Source organism: Primulina eburnea, chromosome 3, assembly GCF_022965805.1.
Source record: "Primulina eburnea isolate SZY01 chromosome 3, ASM2296580v1, whole genome shotgun sequence".
Lineage (NCBI taxonomy): Eukaryota > Viridiplantae > Streptophyta > Magnoliopsida > Lamiales > Gesneriaceae > Primulina > Primulina eburnea.
The window spans coordinates 16028222-16051776 of NC_133103.1; the positions used below are offsets into that span (position 1 = coordinate 16028222).

At 34.7% G+C, this 23555-nt stretch overlaps 1 protein-coding gene and 1 long non-coding RNA gene across 4 annotated transcripts; one reads left to right on the forward strand and one right to left on the reverse strand.

Annotated features, from left to right (window-relative positions):
• Positions 1-3330: 3330 nt before the first annotated feature.
• Positions 3331-18040, reverse strand: LOC140826981 (kinesin-like protein KIN-12D). 2 transcript variants are annotated; one of them, XM_073189547.1, is made up of 38 exons: positions 17734-18040; positions 16950-17625; positions 16677-16832; positions 16525-16608; positions 15928-16047; positions 15735-15848; positions 15556-15648; positions 15270-15430; positions 15105-15179; positions 14905-14992; positions 14757-14815; positions 14601-14664; positions 14450-14515; positions 14199-14360; positions 13644-13748; positions 13300-13535; positions 13140-13209; positions 13018-13059; positions 12864-12908; positions 12704-12783; positions 12518-12599; positions 10624-12321; positions 10111-10527; positions 7086-9824; positions 6889-6996; positions 6696-6817; positions 6516-6603; positions 6321-6395; positions 5979-6221; positions 5803-5901; positions 5513-5587; positions 5368-5426; positions 5183-5294; positions 4747-4857; positions 4422-4592; positions 4271-4336; positions 3983-4099; positions 3331-3855 (listed from the first exon to the last, which is right to left on the reverse strand). In XM_073189547.1, exons 2-38 carry the CDS (start codon positions 17622-17624, stop codon positions 3718-3720), a joined length of 9015 nt encoding a protein of 3004 aa, XP_073045648.1. In that variant the 5' UTR covers position 17625; positions 17734-18040; the 3' UTR covers positions 3331-3717. The 2 variants fall into 2 exon arrangements, with proteins under 2 accessions (XP_073045648.1, XP_073045649.1); XM_073189548.1 differs by having other exon boundaries at positions 16950-17628.
• LOC140826982 (uncharacterized) lies at positions 3808-13695 on the forward strand. 2 transcript variants are annotated; one of them, XR_012116902.1, is made up of 3 exons: positions 3808-3946; positions 11394-11479; positions 13595-13695. It is a non-coding gene; the product is annotated as an uncharacterized lncRNA (long non-coding RNA). The 2 variants fall into 2 exon arrangements; XR_012116901.1 differs by lacking the exon at positions 13595-13695 and adding an exon at positions 13223-13344.
• Positions 18041-23555: the final 5515 nt, after the last annotated feature.

Sequence of the window (23555 nt, forward strand, 5' to 3'; positions counted from 1 at the left end):
CATAGATGAAGCGATAAGGGTGAAAGTTTGCGTGTATGTCTTGATAATATTAGAAATAATTCTCGTTGCCACCCTCAACTATAAGATAATTTTATTTTAGTCCGCCAAGTTTTTCATTCTCATGTTTCTATCCTTTTAACATATATGCCCATTTCATATAAACCAGTAAAAGATGTACAAATATAACAAGTGGATGTGTTCATAGGTCGATTTGGTAACAATAAAATGAAAAGAATAAATGATGATTTATTTTACAATAAATTAATTAAAAAAGATAGAAATAAGGGATAGATATAAAATATTTATGATGACGTGTAACAATTATTAGAAATATATATTAGATTAATCAGATAATTATCACAATTTTATAAATAAATTAATTAAATATATTAGAATATTTATCGCGATAGTTTTGACGAGTTGACTCATAATTGAACGCCTAGTGACTTTTAAGTCTTTGGATGTAACAAGTGGATGTGTTCATGGGTCGATTCGGTTTATTCTGTTCAATAACGATATGGTTTTCGATTGATTTTCTGAAAATGTTTGATTTAGAAAATATGAAAATGGAAAGTGGTGCGATTGATTGTTGTAAATTATTGCTTTATGATATACAATCCATAAACTGGAAATGTTTGATTTAGAAAATATTGTTTCTTTTTTACTTTCCCTACTACGAGAATATTAATGGTAATAATATATAATTTGAAATTAATTTTTTGTGATAAATTATGAAATATAACATGTAACGACTCATTGGTTGGGGGAGAAAATAGAATAGCATTGATTTAATCAAATTGTGTCGTGTTAAACTCGATTGGCTTGGGTTAAATCTTATTCTGGCCGTCATACTATAAAATTGTGGAATATATTTTAATATAATAAAATAATAATAAATTTAATAATTATAAAAGTGAATAATAATAAATAATAAATAAATAAATAAAAGTATGTGTATAGCGTAATGCTAAAGTCTTTGTGTTTTTTTTTTCTTTTCTTTCTTGCAAAGCCAAAAGGTAGCGAGATTCCTTTCAGTCCAAAAATTCAATTCAACTATCTCAGTGCATGGAAATTTGGGGAGTAAAAGGCTTCGCTTTTGGTCAAATCAAGAAAGTGACACTCTCATAATTCCATGGTTTTGGATTGATAACAGATTGTTGTTTGGACTAAAACTCTTTTAATTAATAACTTGCGATTTAATTTGTTGAATCGAAAGAGCTAAATTTATGTATAAGAACCCTGTCTTTTAGATTTGTTAAAATCATATAAAGTTAATCGCTACTAAATTGTAAATAGATGAACGTACAAACTTGTGTGAGACGGTCTCCCGAGGAGTAGTTTGTGAGACAGATCTCTTATTTGGGTCATTCATGAAAAAATATTATTTTTTATGCTAAGAGTATTATTTTTTACTGTGAATATCGGTAGGGTTGACATGTCTCACAGATAAAGATTCGTGAGACCGTCTCACAAGATACATACTCATAGATGAACTCGTTACTAAAATGACTCAATTCAAATATATATTATTAGAATTTTAAAATTTAGAAGCAACTCGATGTTGTTAAATTAGTAGTAGTCGTATTCTTCTTCTTGTTCATGTTCATGTTCATTTTAATTAATACCTTGCTTTCAATCAATGTGTATGTTTCAACTTAAGCATATTTGGATATGGAAGTCTCTCTGGTGAAGAATGTCCCCCGGAGCCATCAACCTAGCGTGCACGGAGTATTAGGGTCAGCATCAACTACAATATATATATATATATATATCTATATATATATATATATATATATAAATTTAGGATTTTTTTTTCGATTTTAAAAATATTCATGAAATTTCGAATTTTTTACACCAAAGATGGTTTCCTTTTTTTTGAAAAAAAAAATTTAGTATATAATATTCTATTTAATATTGTTTAAAATTAAAAATAAAATAAAATTAAGTATGTTCCAACACCTTATAATGAGGTGAAAATTGCATAAATATTTCAAGTAAAAATAAAAGAAAAAGAATGGGTTTAAATATATAATTATTACAATCATAAGTGGAAACCGATTCGCCGCATATAGTGACGCCCAAATATTCTCTCCACTCTTCTGCTCTTTCTGCCTTTCACATGCTGCGAACCTCCACCACTCTTTTTAGAATTAAATTAAATTAACTTTTTTAAATCAATTCTTTTTTTCATCTACTTATTTTCTTTGTTTTGGGTAAGAAAAATACAATAATAAATTTTTTGGGTAAGAAAAATACAATAATAAATTTTTTAAAAATTTATTATACAATATAGGAATAAATAATTATTATGTACATACTATGTAGATATCATATGTAAATATGTGGATAATAGGTGAGTTTATGCTAACTTGCAGTGTTCTTGTATAAGATAATTAATCTGTAAAATAACAAAATATTGATGGATCTCATATTTTGTTTTAAAGTGAGATATCGGCATTTGATCTTATATAAAAATAAAAATCTAGAATAAATTTCTAGGTATAACATTGACTCACACATGGATAATTTTCCAACTCTCCATGGTTCACGCCCATCATCATTTCATGCCTTTCTTGTTCCCTTCAATCCGCTGTTACCAATGCCTGCACGGGCAATGAACAGCCCGGATCTCTCCACATGAGTGATCCGGGCCCACCTCCCTGTAAAAAAAAAAAAAAAAAATTGACTCGGAAAAATCCGAGCCGTTGGATCGACCCTTGCGGGCACTGCCAGCAGGGGTAGGGTCGAGTAAACCCTGTTTTCCCACTCACCCATTTTCTTGTTCATGTTTTGGAAAAGAGTTTGTTACTATTGGATTGACCTAAGATCCCGTTCTAAACTTGGAATTTTAGGTTGTTGTCATTTATTTAATTGATAAAAAAATTAATTAAATTTCATAATTATTTGAAGACAAGGTAAGAGAATATGTACTAAGAGGCGGGGTAGAAAATGGTGCATAAGATTTGATAAAGGACAGGCGAATTTGAAATTTTGTTCCCCAAAGATATTAGCCACACCATAAAATTAGGAGAAACAATATCTTGACATTTTTAAAAGAAATTTTTCCATCTGGATTTCAAGTATATATCTTGTCTAGACTCTCTTTTGGTTGGCTGGCTCTTGTCTTTTATTTCAAGACAATAAGGAAGATAAGAAGCGTGATGGAGCGTATTGAATTTCTTGAAATCGATATCTTGTATAAAGTTGTGGATGCTGGGATATGGTATGTGGTGAAGGAAGATTTTTTAGAGTCAAGGAAATATATAATCTTAAACATAATCCTTATATCAATTACAAAAAAGAAATCAATTACATAGTTTCAAGATAACAAAGTGAAATATTAACCGAACACAGACGGCCCAATTGTGGACTATTGATGCTTTACAGGAAAGTTGCCTTTGATTTTCAAATGGAAAACTTTAAGTAGGTTTCAATCGTTTGGTACACTTTCAAGAAGGAATTCATAATTCATATGGGTGTAATCTTCAATTTGATTCACAGGGCTAAACTTTCTATGTTTTCATATTCATTTACATATTGATTGCTTCTTCCTTGTGATTCAAATGAAAACACAAAAAGTGGGAATCAACATATTTGTACTTACATTTACACAACTATGGATCTGCATTTCTATTTTGACATTCTTGCTATTGTATTAAGTGCTACCAAAAAGCTAACTCTGATAATGCTGCACAATGGAGAGCAAGCGCATAGGCTTCATCTTTCAAAAGCTGAAAGAAATGGAGTTTGAGCAACACGATTCCGGGCGAGGGAATTATCTCCGGTCCTCAAATTCACAGGTGAGGCCTGTGTCCTGAGCTCGGACAATCTCATTCTTTCATCCACTATTCGATTCTACAAAGTCAAAAGATAAGCAATGTTAGTCTACGCCCTCTAAAGAACACAAGGTATTGATGCAGAAGGTTGCTGAGTTAATGATCAAAAGGTACTGTAGCCCATTTTTTCTGAGTTAGTCTATTACCTTGACTTTCACATCTTCAAGTTCCATTTCAAGATAAATTACCCGATTCTTTAGCTGCTCAAGTGCTTCTTCAGCCACTTGGAGATTTACCTCACTTGTTGCTGTTATTCCAGCAGCCTGTAGTATTTGTTTAATAGATATAGGAGAAAAAGTTAAAAACATCTGCTGTGTCCTCAATGCATAGGGATCCTCCAGTAAGGTAAATTTTGCGCAGCAGTATGATCAAAAGCTGTTGGGTTCAATTTGATACAATATGGCAACACTCTACAAAAAATAACAATATCTGACCTTTAATACAGTAGTACAAAAGCCAAGTAACTTCTGAGCTAAATGCAATCTCTCCTCTTCCGTTTCCTGTTACGAGCAAACATTCAGAATAAAAAATTCTCTCTTGGACTTGCTCAGTGTGAATATAATAAGCAATGCACCAGGCACTGACCTTCAACTTCTTGTCCAACAATTGCTCCTCATCAAAATTAATGTAGGGCTTTCTCCCATTTGCTGCACGGAATTGAGCTAGCTCTTCCTTGACACGGGAAAAAATAGCCTCTGTTCTCTGCAGCTTCATGCTAAGGTCTTCATTTTGAGTCTTCAGTAAATTGTTCTCTTCCTATGACATTATCAAAGTTTTCTTCAGCAATCATTCGATTACAAATTTGTAAATGAAACTTAAAAGATGCCAATGAACACCTACATATATATCCAATATGACCATTAGGAGGATAATGTTGCCAATAATTTATAAAACTTTACAAGTCTCTTGCCTTAATTTTAGCGTGATGATGGATGCGTTGTTGGATATTCTGTTGACCAGACAGCTTCTTGAGTTCTCCTTCAAGTTCCATCACCAGCTTCTTGTGATTGGAAATGTCCACCTGAGAGAAATTTTAATTATGAATCAAAATGATAATATAAATACGAAATTCGTTTAGGTTTCCCTTAAATTGAATGATTTGGTTTGGGCAAGGTATTTAATTAGTGAATTTCGAACTACTCAATCAAATAAGGATTTGAAATCCATTATTATAAATACAAACTACTAAAAATGAAAGATGAACTTCAAATTTATAGATTTCAAAATGATCGAAACAATTTGAGTGGATTTCCAGTAATTATTTGAAATCCCTACTTTCAAATCCTTCCATACAAACAGAGTTTTGAAGGTGAAGTCAAGCAAAAACATGATTTTCATGATTCTACCTTTAACATCTCATTTTCAGTCGTCAGCAATTGATCATGTTGTTGCAGTTTTTCCAAAACAACATGTACAGCAACCAATTCAGCCTGTTTTCTCTCAATCTTGTCCAGCCACCTGAAATATAATTCTACACGAGATGAGCAACTTAGGAGGAAATAATCATCAATTTTATAACACTGTTCATTACCCGTTCCTCTCTTTGATGAACTCGTTAATCTGACATTTCAGGTCAACTATTTTTTGTTCCTACAAGGCAGCATCCGAGAGATTAGATAGTTAGTATCCCATGCAGCATAACAATAAATGAAACCAATTATGGAGAGAAAGGGTACCTCAGCTTGAGCTTCAGCATTATGGTTTTGAGTGTCATTCACTAACAAGTGAAGTTGTTGATTGTCCATTAAATTCTAGCAGTGACAAGTTAATTCAGAGTTAAAACAGTATTTTTTCCTCTAAGATGCACAAAGGCTCATTCATGCCCAATGCAGATCCAAGCAACATGAATCCATCAGCAGTCGTCCAAAAACTAAATGTTCTCAATCGTTCGTTGCTTTTATATAGTAACTTGTAATACCTCTGGCTTGAAAAAAGTTCAAACAATGTGGTGAGTCAGGGAACTTACGGCATAATTATTCATATTCAATTTCACACCCAATAAATCCCGAATCACATCATGAGTCATGCTTTCAGTAGATGCCAATCTTGCCTTAAGCAGGAATATCTGCAAGAGAACATGGAGAGGTATTTGGAATGAGGACATTCCATTCAGGGGTTCTAGTATTCATCAGACAAAGCTACCTCTTTTTGTCTGCTTGAGGCCAAAGCCTCAAGCTCTTCGATTCGTTGTCTTCCAGCACAAAGCTCCTCATCCCTCTCAGACTTAATCTGTTGAACTAAGCCCAGTCCTATGCATTTGAAAGGAGATCCTGAACCTCGAGACTTGGAAGTATTTTTTTCCAGTTTGGTTGATGATGAATTTGCACTATGAGTGGAAGGGACCTCGATTTTGACTTCCCCTACCATAGCTTCCAATGCCTTGAACTGTTGAGGATTCAGAATCAAAATCTTGTTATTGGAAGTTAAGAAGTTTAAACTCTATAAATTCAATACACAATAAATAAGAATTGGCTCGAGCTCGACCTTTTGCTTGTATTCGCAAGCCTGTGCTTCTGCATGCAAGTTTAGCTCAGAAATATGAGCTTTACAATGAGAGATCTGTTCAAAATATTAGACAAAATAAACATTTTGAGCTTGCTAAGCAAAGTGTACAAGTAACAAAATAATTATCACAAAAGAAAATAAAAAAGAGGACTATCCAGTGTAAAAATTTTTCACCTTCTTGTCTTTCTCTGCTATTTCTCTTTCAAGAATTTGTATGCGTTGAAGGGCTTCTTGAAGATTCTCCTCCTTTTCATCTAGACATCTGAATCAAGAGAACTTATAGTATTTAGAGATGTTTATGGTGTATAGCTGTCATCTAAATCTGAGGCACAAAGAGGATAAATGCTATTAAACCTTTTTATGTCAGAATCATTGGCTTTAACAGTTTGCATTTGTTCTTTGACAGAATAAAGCTCCAGTTCAAGTTCCTCTCTCTGGAGTAGTTGCCTCTCAGATTCTCCTTTGACTAGGTCAACCTTGTGAAGAAATATACCTGTCAATGTATGAATGAAAAATAGAAGTTCATAATGAATCTTACTAGAGATACCTTTCGTTCAAGAACGTTTATGGTAGATTCTAACTCTTCAATAGAGCGTTCTAATAGTTTCACTTCCTCTTCCTTTTCCTCAGCCAAAAAATTTCGAGTTTCAGCAATCTGGCATCAACCAAAACAAAGATATCAAAGGAATATGTAAATAATATGAAACCATCACCAAAAACATTTTCTTGCCTATTCAATATTACCTCTTGAGCTTCACTAGCAATTACTCTACTTTCTTCAGCAAGAGCTCTTTCTCTCTCATGCTCTTTGGTCAAAGTAAAAACTTTTCTATCCAGGTCATCCCTCTGACTGGTGGATGAATCCAAATTTCTCTTTAACAACTCAGTTGCTTTACTCATTTGGGTGAGAGCACTTTCTATTTCAGCAATTTCTGCTTCTAAGAACTCACTTTTAATCCTTGTTTCTATTAATTCTTTCTCCAACAAGTCATTTGCTTCCAAAGCATCTCGGCTGCCAGCTAAAAGCTCGGCATTTTGGCGAGATAGTGAAATTACAATCTCGTGTTCTTTTGCAGAATCCTGTTTGAGAGCAGAAATCGTATCTGTCATTTCTTGTAGTCTTACTTTAAGCATTTGACCTTCAACAACAGCTTCCTCCAGTTCAAGTGATTTTAATTCAAAATCTTTTCCCAGTGCACTTAGAGAAGCCGTCAGTTCTTCATTTTCACTTCTATGATCCTTACTGCTGGATGCAGACTCCTGCAGCATGCTCAAGTCAAATAATAGCCCCTTGAGAATATCATCCTTCCTCGAAATCTCCATTTGAACGGAGCAAAATTCAGAATCTAACTGTGTCGTGAGATTCTTCAGCAATTCAAATCGCTCCATAAATGTGTTTGCCTTTTCCACCTCCATGACAATATTTCTAAACATATAATCTACCTCCACATATTTTCGGGTAATCATGTTGAGTATTTTGCAGATCATTTCATCTTCATATTTTGTCAAATCATCAAGTTGTAGACTTTTAGTGTTCAACGCGTTGAGGAATACCTTCTCGTTAGTCTCATGAACTCTGAGTTCATTTCTTAATAAAATGTTTTCTTCTTTTAAAACATCGATGTCATCCAGTTTCATCTTCAAATCATGGATAGTCGAGCATAAATAATCTTTGATGACATAATGAGAAATCAGATGGTGCTTGGTTTCCTCGCTTGCAAGAAGCAAATCTTCCTTCAACTTGGCCGTGCAATTCTTCAACAGCGAACTGCTATCCCTTAGTCTGCAATTTTCTTTGACTGATGATTCAAACTCAGCCTTTTTATCCTCCAAATCCTGCAGAAGCACACAATAGTTTGCTTCCTGCTCTTTTAACACACTCTGCAATGTTGCATTTTCATTCTCAAGGAAGCTTAGTTTACTAAGTTTTTCATCTTTTGTTTCCAGCTCAAGTTGGAGTCTGTTTGATTCTGTTTCCAGAAGACAGGTGTCACCCTTCAACTTCTGGTTTTCTCGATATAATTCTGAGGTGTGAATAGAAGATGTTTCGAGGGCTGTTTCCTTCATCTTAATGTTATCTAGTAAATTTCCAATTTCAGATTCAAGCTTATGAACTTTGCAAGATAGAATTCTATTAGATTCAATCGCCTCATCATGTGAGGATATCAAGTCTTCACTGGAACGAGTAACCTCCTTTAATGACTGAACATCTTGATGAAGAACTGTATTTAAAGCCTCCATCTGTGCAATTGTTGAAATTTTCTCGTCAAGAGCCAGCAACAATGCATTCTGCTTCATGGTTGCTTCTGCAACTTCAGTTTGCAGAAGAGCATGCTCAGTTTCAATTCCGAGTGATAGCGACTCACCAAATGCAGCATCCATGCTACAGAAAATTACGTTCTTTTTTAAGTTCTCAAGGATTTCAAGAATGCTCCTATTTGTGTTCTCCTTATCAAGCTTTAGAACTGTCATCTGCTTTAACTCGGAAAATGCAATTAACGACTCGAACTCTTTTGCAAACAATTCCAACATGAAATTTTCTTCTTGGCATTCCAAAAGTTCATCTTTATGCTTCAATAATTTTTCTTGATCCAAAATAGACAATAACGTTTGTCTGTTACTGAGATCCAGCTCCCTCGTCAAAATAGCAAGCTCAGATCCCATATCATTTGACCTTTTCAGCATCAACTCCTCCTGAAACAGTAGATCATGTATCTTCTTCTCAAAAGAGGCAAGCTTCTGGTTAAGGTCCCCGGATTCTTCAACTTTGCTTGAAATGCGATCAAAGCCTTTCTTAACATCTGCCAACAACTTCCCTTTGAGGATTCTGCACATTTCTAGCTCTTTTCTGGACCTTGAATTTTGCTCCCTTAGTGCAGATACAATGGAGTTTGACTCACTTAATCCATGGTGAAGAAAACCGTTTTCAACATTCAGTCCATTAGCCGTTTCTAAGAGAATTCCCATGTGACACAGATGCAATACAGACACAGCACAATCCTTAACAAAAATATCTGACCAGACTTCCTCAAGCAATGACTTAATCAGTTTTGTTGATTCAAAAACCTGGGACTTAACAGTGATAAAATCAAATGCTACAGGCATCCGTTCTTCCATTGAATTGGTCTGAACTTGTAGAATCATATCCTCTAACTCTGACAACATTCGTTTCATGAAGATGATATCTGTCTCATACATTTTCTCCAACTTCTCATGATGCTGATCTTTCTGATTGCTGGACGCCTTCAAACTTTGAACTTCATTAATGAGTAGATCTCTCTCATTTGCTGTGCAATTTTCCTTAGCTTTCAATTCCTGAGCATTAAGTTTCAATGCTTCATTTGCTATCATCAACTCATTTATCATTATGTCTGCTTCCTTCATGGTATCTTGAACCTCCTCAAATTTCTCAAGAACGCATGAAGCTTCAATAGTTTTCTGGGCAGCAACTAACTTAGCATCATCAAGTTCATTCTCAAGCAACTGCAAAAGATAAGAACCAACAAATCAAAAGAGAGCAAGTCAATAAAAGTAATTTTAAATTACAAATGATCATTTACACGTTTCTCTTCTATGGAGTGTTGATTTTTCACCTTCCCCTAATGTATAGAGTCATGATTCAGTTGACAGTTTTAAGTGATTAAAAGCAGTCGATTAACCATTGGAAGAAGGTCAATGTCTAAGTGCTGAAGACATGGAAACTTTTTCAAGCAGTTTGATCTATGAAAGAGTGCACAGATTTTCTTTCTTTTCAAAAACAAATACCAACCTCTCTTTGTTTGAACCAGGAAGTGCAAGAGTTTTGTAAGATCGCTTCCATGCTCAATAGCTTATTGTTCAAAGAAGTAATGTTGAGTTCAAATTCACCTTCAAACTTATCCATAGCATTTTGAAGCAAAGATGCCCGATTCATCAACGAGACCAAGCTTTTCTGTCTAATTTTCTCAGACAATGAAATCTCCTCTTTCTCTTGATGCAACTTAACCATCTCAGTCTTTACTTCTTGTAAGCTTTTGAGGGCAGATTCTACCTCTTTCTTAAGGATTACACTCCTCGAAGTACTTTTGGATGTCAAATGTTCCTCGACGATGGAAGCATTCATAGAATATGTTGAAGTCTCAGTTCTTACAGCTTTTGTGTTACATGAGCCGATGTCATTGATGTGTGGTCCTATTGTGGTACCTGTCTGCAACAAAAATATTCAAGTAAGCGGTGAACCATATACCCAAAATATAAAAGCACACTGAAGAGTCCAGGATTGAGTAAGGAATTATGGAAATACCTGAGATCGACACTTATCCAAGGACGAAAAACCAATTGACATTTCTGGGGAATTATCTTTTTGAGGATCTCCCATCTGCTTCACATACTCGTCCATGCAAAACTTCAATGTCGAGACTCCAGAATTCAGCTCCTCGAGTTTTACGCAGGTTTCTAAGATTTTGCTCTCCTCAGTTTCTTCAAGCTTAACCTGAAGTTCTTTCAAAAGTTTCTCCTGCTCGGAAAGCTGCAGTTTTAATTTAATTAAATTTTCCTCTGGTGCATCTAGTTCGCTTTGCAGATGCTCATTCTGCTTCTGTACCTCATTAGTTACTGAGGCCTGATTGTTGATAATGGCATAGTTTTGAGAAATAATTTCTTGAGTCTCCCTGAGACTCACTTCGTTGTAACAAAAAGAATCCTGATAGTTGGAATTCAGTTCTGTCAGTCTGTTAACAATAACAAACGCTGCTGTTGCACAAACTGATGTTGTTCTAAGTTGATCTTTACCATGTCTGATTAAGTTCTCCAACTCTGAAATTCTGGATGCCTTAGCATTTAATTCGGATGCTAATAGTAGGATCTCTTTGTCCTTTTCACTACATTCTTGTTGGTGCGTCTCACTCATAAGCACAGCTGCCCCTCGTAAAGACCTTAACATGCACTCCATATCATTTTTCCGATCTGTTGCATCCTTCAAGCATTGCTTTATTTCATTGATTGCTAATTCTTTTTCAATAATAAATTTTTTAATCTTCCCGAATTGCTCAAAAATCCAACTTCCTTGTGTAGGGAATGAACCAGATATATGATCAATTTGGTCAGATGCATCCTTGAGAGAGTCTTGCCCACCGGAAAGAATACATTCAATTTCACAGGTTACCTGCTCCCATTCTTTTGTTAATTTTCTTAACCGATTTTCTCTATCTTCTAGCATTTCTGTTAAATTTTTATTATCTTTGGCCTTCACATTTAAATTGTCCTCCAAAATTTTCATCTCAGTTTGTAAGAGCATCAACCTGTCTCTCGTCTCCATTTCTTTCATGTTACTAACTTGGACTTCTTGCTGAAGTAAAGAAAGTTCATCCTGCAAACAAACAATCACCTCAACAGTCTCTGCCTCAACCTGCTTTCGGGCTTCTTCCATTTCTTCATCACTAGTTGATTGAAAGGGGAGATCACTTTGATACAATTGATTCAGTCTCTTAGCCTTTTCAAGAGAATCATGCATCTTCTTTAACTTTGCTTCTATAAGAGAGCGTTCGCTTTCTGATGAGAAGGCTTCAGACTGTGTACCATGAGCCTGATCTTTTAAAGAAGAGATTTCAAGCTCTTTTTCATGTAAAAGTTGTTCATAGCGGTTATTAGAGAATCTGAGATCCTCTAACTCATTTATTGATAAAATCTGCTGAGACTCAAGAGCTTCAATAACCAACCTTGATTTCTCAACCTCTTCCAGAGCATCTTTGTATTCTTTGGTTATAGATGCAAACATTTCTTTAAATAACAGAAGTTCTGCGCTCAAAGATTTTGCCATTTCCTCTGCTTCACCTCTGTATGCCCTCTCTTCTTGTAGAATACTTTTCAAAATGTCCAATTCCAGTTGTAAATCCATGATGTCTTCCCCATGATTTATAAGACTCGTGATTTTTGTTTCCACATCTTTACGAGAGGCCTTTATGGACTGATTATTGAAAGAGGGAACTTCCACTATGGACTCCTACATAAAAATCTTTTATATCAGTTTAACAACTTGAATTAATTTTGTAAAAGCTAAATAAGACTAAGTAGTCTAGGATGTAAAATTCAACAACGATTCAGATTTCAGAGGATGATTGACTAATGGACCTTAAACAATATTTCATTTTCAACTCTTCAAACCTTGGTGAAATTAACGGGAGTATTAGTAACTGTACCTTGATTACTTCTGTGCTGAAATCTTGCTCTCGAGTTGCAGATCCGACTGTGTTTAATGATGCATGTAACTTGTTGATTTCTCTACATGAGTATACACGACAAATAATAACCACCAAGATTTGAGAGTGGAAAAAATTAAGAAGTACAGAAGCCAGATAAAAGTGTAAATTTGCACAATTTTTTACCCTCTCAGCTTTGCGTTATTTTCTAGACAACAATCTAACTTTCTTTTGCTTTCCTCCAACTCACTAAGAGTTCTCTCCAACTACACAACAGAAGTTGGTATTACAGTTCAGGGGAAAAGTTTGTAACTTCATCTTAATTTCAGGAATATAGCAAACCAACCTCCATATGAAGGGCATCTCTTTCACCGCTAGAGTTAACAGCACCCTGCATCAAAATAGAAATAAGTATTATATGTTTTATTAAGAATTAGTAAACCACGATCTTTGCACGGCGGTTTTTGTTAATCAGTAAGATAAATTTTCTAAGAACTTACATTATGTTCCAAATTTGCATTTTCTTCTAGGAAGAGACAAATCTGCCAAAAAAATCTCACTGTCTAAGTATTGAACAATTTGAAAATCAGAAGAAATATTCAATGCCATTGTCTTTAGATACCTGATTTCGCAGGTTAGATATGTCATCCATCAACATTTCTCTCTCCCCTTCTTCATATAAGTCTTGAAACCTATATTTTCCAGAAAAGAAAATTTTGTATTAACATCAAGCACGGAGAGAAAGTGAAAATGAATCAGTTGGACCTCGTCAACAAGCATACCGTCGGACTTGGTCTATCAACTTAATATTTTCATGAGCAAAGCGGGTGACTTCTGGATTTTTATCAATTCTTTCTCGTAGAAGCTGAATTTCTTCAGAGAGAGCAGCATTCTCCATCAGCAAATAAGCATCCGCTGACATTAAGCCACCATTCAGGGACTCCATTCTTTGAATTTTATCTTCTTTAAATTTCAACATCATCTTTATGCACATCGTATCCTCCTCCCTTTGACTGACCTGAGAAGCAATACAGGCTACCTAACTTAACACATTGTAACCACTATATTCATTTCTAGCGAAGCTTATGGACCATAAAGTGGCAAGAGAGAGGAAGACAGAGGGTACCAGACGATTCAACTGCTCAATTTCAGCTTCAAGTTGTTTGATAGAAGTTTCAGCCATCTGTTCTCTCCTCAGTGCTCCAGCCAATGTGAATTCCATTGATTTTAACTGTGACATAAATTCAAGGACAAGATAACGAAGAGAATGAATCGTCAAAAACATTTGTGATGAAGAATACAGAATAATGCATGCTCATTCCATGAAAGGAAAATACAGGCAAGAAAACCACTGTTACTATTAAAAGGAAAACTTGAATAGCAACCAAAAAATATCAGAAACACTCAATAGATCAAGTCACATGATGTGAATCTTAACGATGAATGGAAAAGCTATTGAGAACATTTTTCGCATGAGTTAGCAAGTTCAGTTCTTTGACTCAGCTCGTACTCGGCCTTAAGCCCTTAACAATGTTATTGTTTAATGGAAAACAAGTTAGCAGCATTACCAGCTGGTAAAGATATTTCCAGATTCAAGACTATTTGTTAATCAATTCAAAAAATTTCATTCTGAAAGCAAATATTTTAATTAAAAAGAGGAATTTACAGCAGCACGCGTCACCTGTTTGTTTGACACTCTAAGACTGTCACTAGATTCATTTCCTTGCTCAAGAGTCCATTGGTCATAGTTGTCATTGCCTTCTTTGACAGTATCTCTATCTGCATTGGGCCCAAATGACAAGGATCGAGTTATCTTTTCTCTTTTAAGGGCAGCAAGTTCCTCCTGTCACAACCACAAAATTAGAAGTTCAGTTTAAAAGTAGATAGAGAACAATGTAGTTGCTTCATAAATCATCCAAAACTATTTATGACCTTCAACATTAGTATCTGATATTGCAGAGCACTAACATCTCCAGATGAATCTTCATTTACAATCGCCTGGAATATGAAAAAAAAATTCCAAATAAATGTAGGCATATCATGAATGTTTCGATTAAAATGAATAGCATACAAAGATGCTTACATTGTTCTGGATCAGCTTTGCTCTCTGAGCAAACTTTAAAGTGTTCAACGTTTCAGCCGCACAGCTGTAGATGAGAGATTCATAATTTATGGTTACGTATTAATACAACACTAAAATCTAAAAGCCTTATCACCAATTGAATAAAATATTGTGTACCAGATAGAAGGGCTGACATTAGCTATTATCATCGTTTTCGAGTTTCCGCCTAGAGAGTCCTATATTACATTAACCATTTTCAACATCAAGAACTGAATATTTTGTTTGGACAGTTATACAAAATAACAGCAAGCAATAAAAAATGCACCTGAAGGAGAAATGTCAATCTCGAATCTCTGTAAGGAACATGCCTTGGTCTTCCATGAGCTACATCCACTAAGACCATAATTACATGACTGCAAAAAGCATACAATTTTTGCTTGTGTTGTTAAAAGGTCAGGAAAAAAATGAAATCAAAGTTCAAATTGACTGATAAAAGCTTTGGAGCTATGAATGAAGGTCATATACCCTAGAGTTGACAGTGACTTGTTGATACTTGCCGCTTCTTTGAGGCGTTTACCCTCAGCACCAGAAGATTTTTGCCTGTTATATGCAAAAATAATGTGAATGTAATTTCGCAAATTACAACCCTTTTCATGGTAGAACTATGACAAGCAATGACAAATGTGATACCTTTCAGAACCAGCAAGGTCGACGAGGTTCAGCCGAGCAAAACGAAAATTAGTAGTGGAATTCGTTTCCCACTTGCTCTCAATCACACATGTAAAAACACTATGCGAACGACTGCTTTCTCTGTTCATATTTGTTGCAGCAACTTTTCTGTTTGAAGAGCCCTAAAAAGATTACAAATGTTAATGCACTGTGACATGCTATGAGAAGCTTGAATGAATGCACAAACTTATTGGAGAAGAATACATGTAAGGTTCGATACGAAGAACAAAACCATAAATTCAATCACCTGACACAAAAGCTGAAGAATGTCACCTACAGTCCTAACCTCAAATTCTGATAGATTTTCAACATATACGCCCTTTTTGATATCCTCTCGTAACTGATATAAAGAGACGAGAAATATGTGAAAACAAATTTCCATGCATTGTAAATTATAACAAAGAGAGAATTACAAAGCAAATGTACCATCAAATTTGAGGACGAAGGATCCAGGAGATCTGTAATCTGTTCATTGTAAATTTCTAGAAAAGAACATTTGCAGTTGTACTTTAGTCTCTCATCTTTGCGAATTTCCTCCTCCTAAAAGAGAATATGTCATGCGACCACAACAACAATATCAGAAGCAATTAACGAATAGAAGAAAGAGTGACAATGATACCGCTCTAATTCGTGCAAACAAAAATTCAAACACGCGAGGGGTCATTCCCCGATTTGGTCGAGGCTTGACTTCCAGTTCTTCTGTATCCCCAAGCATTGTGTAAGTCTTCCCACTCCCGGTCTACATAATGAAAGTACATTACATGTGACATGATGCAGTTAAGAACCAGAAACTAATATTTGCAAAAAAAAATATCTTGCGAGAGAAATGACCAGTGATAGTCAAATTTTACTTCAGTAAAACAAGCATAATGGACATCAATAATCTTGTGCTATAAGTCAGAAATTATTTTACTCATTGAAGGAGGACATATTGTTTTTTTTATCATTTAGAGCACATAAAATTTATTGTTAATTTTTTTTACTTACTAAATGAATACATATTGATCAGTAAACAAAGGCGAATACATAAGTTGTCTCTCAGTTCTAAAGTTAAAAAATAAAAATCCAGGGCAACAAATTCATAATTTAAAAGCCGAAATGGCAAAAACACACATCATAATTGCTACGAACATTCATTGAGAAGGTTTGCACCACTTGTAACTTTTTTGCAGATAACTGCATGAGTAGTATGCATATACATGTATTTACGCATTACCTGACCATATGCAAACATACAACTATTGTATCCAGACAAGCAATTCTCCACCATGGGCAAGCCAACCACCCGAAAAAGTGTTTCCTGAGACAACCAGGGTATTAATGACCCTCTATATCAATTTCATTAGAGAATGAGGCATTTGCACAGACCTGGTCTACAGCTTCACATGCCACATGATCAAACGTGAATCGGGTCTCTGGTTGCCCAACCCAAGTTATGCATTGTGCACTCTCCTGCTTCAAGCACCGCTCAAAACCATCACTACTTTTCTCCATGTTGTTCAGAGGACGTACTCGTATCAAAACCTAAATTATTGAGATTAAAAGATTGGAAAGGAATTATCCGAAATTTAGAGGTTCTACTGTAACTTTCAGAACAACTAAACCAGAAATTTATAATGCATTTCTCAATATACAGCTTACCTGAACATTGTGCTCCATCCAGAATGATGGTTCTTCCTTCAAGTCAAAATTAGGAACCTCAAATGTATTAACAACACTTGATGAATTATAAGAACTCGGCATCCCTTTCGACAATGCACCGAAGTTAACTCGAGCACTTCCATATGGCTGAGGCCTAGAAGTACTGGGTAAACAAAAGCCAGGATTTGGAGGCTTACTCACACTCTTAGTTGGAGTGCTATATGTTGAATTACACTCCGAATAACTTAAGTTAGGCTTTGTTACTTTCCTTGTTGATCTCGGTGTATTTGTATTCGAAACTACCCTTCCCTCTTCCTTTGAATCCACAGCGCTGGAATTCATATGAAACTCACTTTTCTGTGCCCAAACAAACCTAATTTTTGACTGTTGTCCTAGTTTTTCAGGAGTTTGAAGATTCATTAATGAATTGGGCTTTGGCTTAGTAGGAGTTCTGTCAAACTTAGTGACTTTAATATTACTCAAATACGGATCTGAATCACCTTTTATAGCTTGAGACTTAGAGTGTTCTTGAATCGAATTCAGCGGCGGTCTTGAGGGGTCTGCGGCAGTCTGAGGATTCAAAGAATCCATAGGATTAATGGGCACATTCTCAGTTTCCTCCTCATCGAGGTTCTTAACCAAATTTCGGCGCAAGGATTTGAATTCCCTCAACATTCTGCTAAACCAATAGAGAACAAGAAACTATAACAAATAATTATAAAGAACGAGTATGGCTTGATTCAATGAAGGAAAAAAGAGGGCTTTGAGCCTATTATACACTTACCTGACCGACGAAGTGAGGAAAAGAACACGAACACCTCCAAAACTTGAAATTTTCTCGTTTTTGGAAGAACCACAGCCTAAATATCGAACAAGAATTGCACAAAATCAAAACTTTCGACAGTTCGGCATCACTGTTTCACCTGGGGCCTGGGGGATTATGGGTAATAGAACTGAAGGGCCACTAAGAAACAGCATTGAGTGTTAAAAGGTCCCAAATAGGTGGGCAGCAAAATGGACGGCGGGGATGAGATCTGGAATTTCAAATGGGGCGAGGAAGGAATGGATCGCGCTGCCTGGATTTGAATTTGGAAATAAAGAAGAAAGCTTTTAATTTGAAATTTGTAAAAATTAATAAGTTTTTAAACGGCTATATAATTTGAGTCCCGTTGGGCTGCGGGCCTCATGGGCCCACTAAATGTTAAAAAAAATGAGAGAACGAGAAATTAAGGAAATATAAGACTAAGGAAATATCGGTTGATTTCATCCCATATGTAGGGACACTATCCACATGATAGAATCAAGAGCCTAAATTTAGTCACACATATACGGGGTCCACTAATTTTTTAAAATCACATATGTGTGTGAATATTGTCCATCCAAATCATGTGGATGCATGCCCCTTAGATAGCATCGACTTAACCAATATTATCTAATTTTAGTTCAATATTAACTTCGAAATACTGTAATTTTTATATTAAAAATAAAACTCATATCACTTTGAACTCTGCAACAACTAATTTATTCCACAAAATAATAATTAACATATTAATTAAAATATCAATATATTAATTCTATGTTGAAATTGATTAAAATAATTTATTGATATAAATAACTAATTAAAATTTGATTATTTTATTGATTTAATTAAATATAAAGTCCAACATTGTGCATTTTAAGTATATTTTGCAAAAAAAGACATCGACATTTCTTTCTTTTTTGTTTGTTCAACAATCTAGCATTAAATTAGAAAAAATTAGATTATTCAACATATTGATTTCAAATCTATTTCTTTTCTTTGTATGAATTAAAAAAAAGAGTAAATATTATAGTGGGTAAACATGAACATATGCTTTAAACATTAATATTTTACTTTAATTAAAGTTTAATCTTACTCGCTCAAATGCATTCCAATTTATTTCATATCAAGATGAACTTGTAGTTAATGAAAGTATCCTCAATGGTAGTCTTAGCAAGTTAGGTGTGTGAGCACTGTAGCTACTCCACAAATGTACATGGATCAAATGTATGTCTTTTTTTCACAAGTTTTTGTTGTCAATGTTTTCCCAAATAATACAGTCTTATCTCTGTATTTTTCAAATTCCTTATTAATAATTGTATCTCGTAATTCAAACTCATTGTATGCAAAACTTTCATGCATTCAAAAGTCCTCGTCGCGACCTCCTCATAAAGATCAATATAACTATCTTTGTAGTAGAAGTAGGGATTCAACACAGAAGAAGTTGTATGCAAGACGTATCAAGTCTATCATTCATTATTTTTCACTCAATGGTCGTTGTGACATGTTGATAATGTGATTCGACATTATTCAAGATCACTTTGATATCTTATTTAGCTCGAAGAAGCTATCATAGAAATCTCATGGACGATTTTTTTTATATTTTTCAACCAATCGGAGAACTCTTAACAAATGAGCAAATATTTTCAAACAAAGTGTTGGGATCGGTTAGGGGGATCACCGTTGAACTACAATAGCTCGGTTCTTGAAATATTGAACACCGATGAATTAAATCGAGTTTGGTGTTCAAACCAAGCTGAAAATACTTGAAATAATCCTTCGTAGAAACCGATTATTTATTTTGTAAAACATTTAAAATATATGCAAGTGGAATGAGTAAAAATATTTTAGTTGAATCATTTTATCAAACACTTGGTATCCAATATTTTGGTATTTGAAGAACACATAAAATGTTTCAACAATGCATCTTTAAAACTATGGAAATAATAAGTAAATGCAATAAACAAATAGACACGAATTTGTTTATGGATATTCGAATATTTAAATACTCCTACGTCACCCCTTCTTCCCCTTGGGAAGGATTCACTAGAAGATTTTCATTTATACAACACTTTGTACAAACTCATTCAGCTAGGACTTACCCACTGCCTAAACTGAACTCCTAGCACTCAAGATTGTAGGCAACACCTCACAATCAGCATATTGTTTAATGTCTCATATGCAAAGACTACATACACAAGTTTTACGTTTTTGTGCAAGACTCACTCAACTAATCTTTGAACTTCAACTCTCTTATATATATGTGAGTGATCGTGTGTGAGGAATTTATCAGTTACAGTGTACATCTCAAATATATCCTCACACAAGGGCTTGTGCTCTCAACTAGCTGATTTCTTCATGCTAACTGTCCATGATTTGAATCCCCTTCAAAAGCTCTTGTTTGATCTTAAATATGTTGTATTTATAAGTCCCAACAATGATATATACGTTAGATACAAGAATATGACCGTTTGAAAAGTTTCTGTACTGTTTCTGAGATTGCAACGGTCAAATTCAGCTTGCTAGGAATTTTCCCGACTGGTCAACTGGTCAACTCTGGTCAACTCAACTGGTCGTTTAGTTCAACTGGTCAGCAGCTAGTTCAGTTCAGTTCAGTTGGTCAACTGCTGGTTCAGTTCAGTTGGTTGGTCAGCTGGTCAGCAGCTGGTATGCTGTAATCAGCCTAGCTGATTTCAGTTTGTGGAGAACCAGTAACTTCATCGTCATTTATCAGTATCTTACACTTCGATTCAGACTTTGACTTCTAAAGATGATTTGTAGATCATAGTCTTATCTTTTCAACACATGCTGAATCGTTTCATTTCGATAACCGAGCTGAGAGATATGACTAAAATACCGCAGCTGCTCAAACCCAAATGATTGTTATTTTCGTGTGATCAGTTCGGTACTTGAGCGATCATTTAGACAATGATAACATTCGATTTTTCACAACTGACGTGAGATAAGACTTGTTACAAATTGAGTTTTCTGATCAGTCCAATTGGCGGATTGTCATTTGAATCATCCAGCTGCGAGATATCATCAAAACACCGAAGCTTGCCAGAAATTCAGTTTGTGCAGAATTCAGTTTCAGCTTGGTTCTTGTGTTTGCAACTTCACACTTGAGTAAATATGTTAGAAACACAATAATAAGTTTTTTAAACATCAAAATCAAGTTTGCGAACATGAAATGTTCCAACACAAAGTGTTGCATCATTCCAAAAACTCGTGTTCAACATAGTAGAGTAATCTGTTTTCCATTTGTTTCTCACACCATTCCAAAAACTCTTACCACATGAACAAATATTGGTGGCGTCTGTTATAGTTTGAACAATATTGTGAGCTCTGACTTGTTTATCACATTGGTGAACATACTAAAAAAATAAGTCTAGTTGCATATGTCTCGTCTGAAGACTCTTTAAACACTAAAAATGCAATACCCTCCTTATAATTAACACACAAATTTAATATACTTTCTCTTTTCTTTATCACTCCATGCATCTATCATAATCGAGCACCCATTTTTGCCAATCTTCTTTGCGATTCTTCAACAGTTGCTTTGTTCTTTTGACTTTTGCTTTCAAAAGTAGCTCCCTAAGTTAATATTGAGTTAGAAGTTTGAACCCTAATCCAAATTGACATATTATCTCCATTAGTTGCTTGAAGTTATCATTCTCAACAACATTGAATGGTGTTGGCATTGAATGATGTTGGGTTAAGCGTGCATTAATGAGAGTAATACTGAGATAAATGATCACGGGAAGTTCTCGTGTTCAAGCTACTAATGTTGTATCACTTGATCTGGTTGGCTAGATGGGCCGTAAAAAAAGTGACGCCAGATCTAAAATGGTAATATTTTATTTACTGGGGACAGAGCCGACGGCGGGGAAATGATAAGACTGATCTGTAAGGGATATGAGACAACACAAACAAATAGACATGTACCTCCCCGGACTCATGGGTCTAACAGTCCAATTCATTAACACCTATGTAGGTGTGTTCTGTGCTATCACATATATAAATAAATAAAGTTGTATCTTGGCTAACAGTTATAGATTTGAGCTTAGTGATAAACGTTTGGTTCTAAAAAAATGAGATATTATTTTCATAAGCTCATCTCTCGACATATTGTTGAACTCTATTTGAAAAGAGCCTCATTTTATATTTTTTTTCGAAGCACTCTACTCTTTTTTGAACTTACATTTTCTGAAGCAATCATCGTTGCTCTATCCATGGGGCCAAGCGGGAGAGGTTTTTTTAATTACATATATCCCTTCGATTTCACGAACTTCTTTGTCTAGAAAAATATCCACCTCAACCCCACAACTTTCTTCTTCCATTCTTTTGTTCTTCCCTTTTAAAATAGCATGTTTTCACTTATTTCAATCTTCTCGAGAGGCTTTTGAACATCAGATATATTTTTCTGTGTACTCTTTGATCTTATACACTCCTTTGGACATCTGTATTTAATTTTGTTGAGGTTCTTATGATCAATAAACATGTCAAACTCCTATATAATGTCATTTGACTTTCTCCTAAGAACCCTATATTCAGGTTGAGTGATGGAAGCGGTCGATAATGAGTTGCTTGTCAATGTTACCTATTGATAATCACTTGATTATAATAACCTGAAAAGAGATTTAAGAACAGAACTTTGAAAGCTGAATAAAATCAGGAACTCTGGAAGAAAAAAAAAAGCACTGCTCAAGCTTCGATTGAATTCATAAATCACTTTGAAAAATATTTCTATCTCTAGCTCAAGTCATATTTTGGCCAAACAACTTTAAGAATCAACATGTTCATTTTCGATTTCGTGACTGAATTTGCATTTATTGGTATTCTCAGATTTTCTTGTGAAGCCATCTGTTGTGGTAAAGTGATCACCAAAGAAGGTTGGTTCCTTCACATTCTGTTATCCATTTATAAAGTTTTGAACATTGAAAATCTAGATATTTTATTCAATTATGATTCAGTCCGAGGAACTGGCTAAGGATTTGATCAAGCTCATATTTTATTTTCATTAAAAAAAACAAAAATGGAAGAATTAAGCAGAAATCATTAAAAAAAAGGGATCGATATGCAGTTAAATATAAATGAGGGCCAATTTGCAATTTTTTTCTTCAGATTTGACATGATACCGTTTGAGTCTCTAACATATCTTGTTATAGCAGTTGGGCCGACGACTATAACAGTGGCAATGGCTATTATCTTTTTTTTATTATTATTTATTTTTAAAAAAAAAAGAACCGATTCCACGATACACCTGTCTGGAACCAGAACCAGTCCAGAACTAGATTCATTTCAGTTTGTTTTAAAGGAATTGCTATGAACCACTTAGAAATTGGTTTGGGTTGATTTCAGTTTCGGGTTGAATTTTCCCTTTACACATACCCAAATTTAGCCGAGAAACAATGGTGTAGGAAGATTTCTTTTTTTTTTTTTTGTCTCACGAGCGTTATGTCCTTATTTGAACTAATAATTTAGACTATTGATAAGTTCTTTAAAAAAATCATCTGAAAAAACCTTTAATATATATCCTCACATAACTAAAGAGGCACGTTTGTGCCATTATATTACTAAAGTAACAAGTAAAAAATTAAAATAAACAAAAAAATTAGTACTAATGAATCTGTAATTTCTTCATTTCAAGGATATCAACAGAACTGAACAATTGAGAACAAAAATATGCATGAAACCAACCACAATCCGGGTTGATGTAGCAGGAAAATATCACATAGTATGGATGAAACAAAACTCATATCTAAATGAGGTCAATACATGATATGAATTCAGGTCTTTTTCCTCAG

What these genes read in the sequence shown, in the direction of transcription:
- LOC140826981 (XM_073189547.1), bottom strand. Translation starts at nt 17,624, where the DNA reads ATGTTGAGGGAATTCAAATCCTTGCGCCGAAATTTGGTTAAGAACCTC. An exon ending in CATGTGAAGCTGTAGACCAG is followed by an intron (nt 16,609 to 16,676) that starts GTCTGTGCAAAT and finishes TGGTTGTCTCAG; the next exon opens with GAAACACTTTTTCGGGTGGT. An exon ending in TAAACGTTCTTGAACGAAAG is followed by an intron (nt 6,818 to 6,888) that starts GTATCTCTAGTA and finishes TTTCTTCACAAG; the next exon opens with GTTGACCTAGTCAAAGGAGA.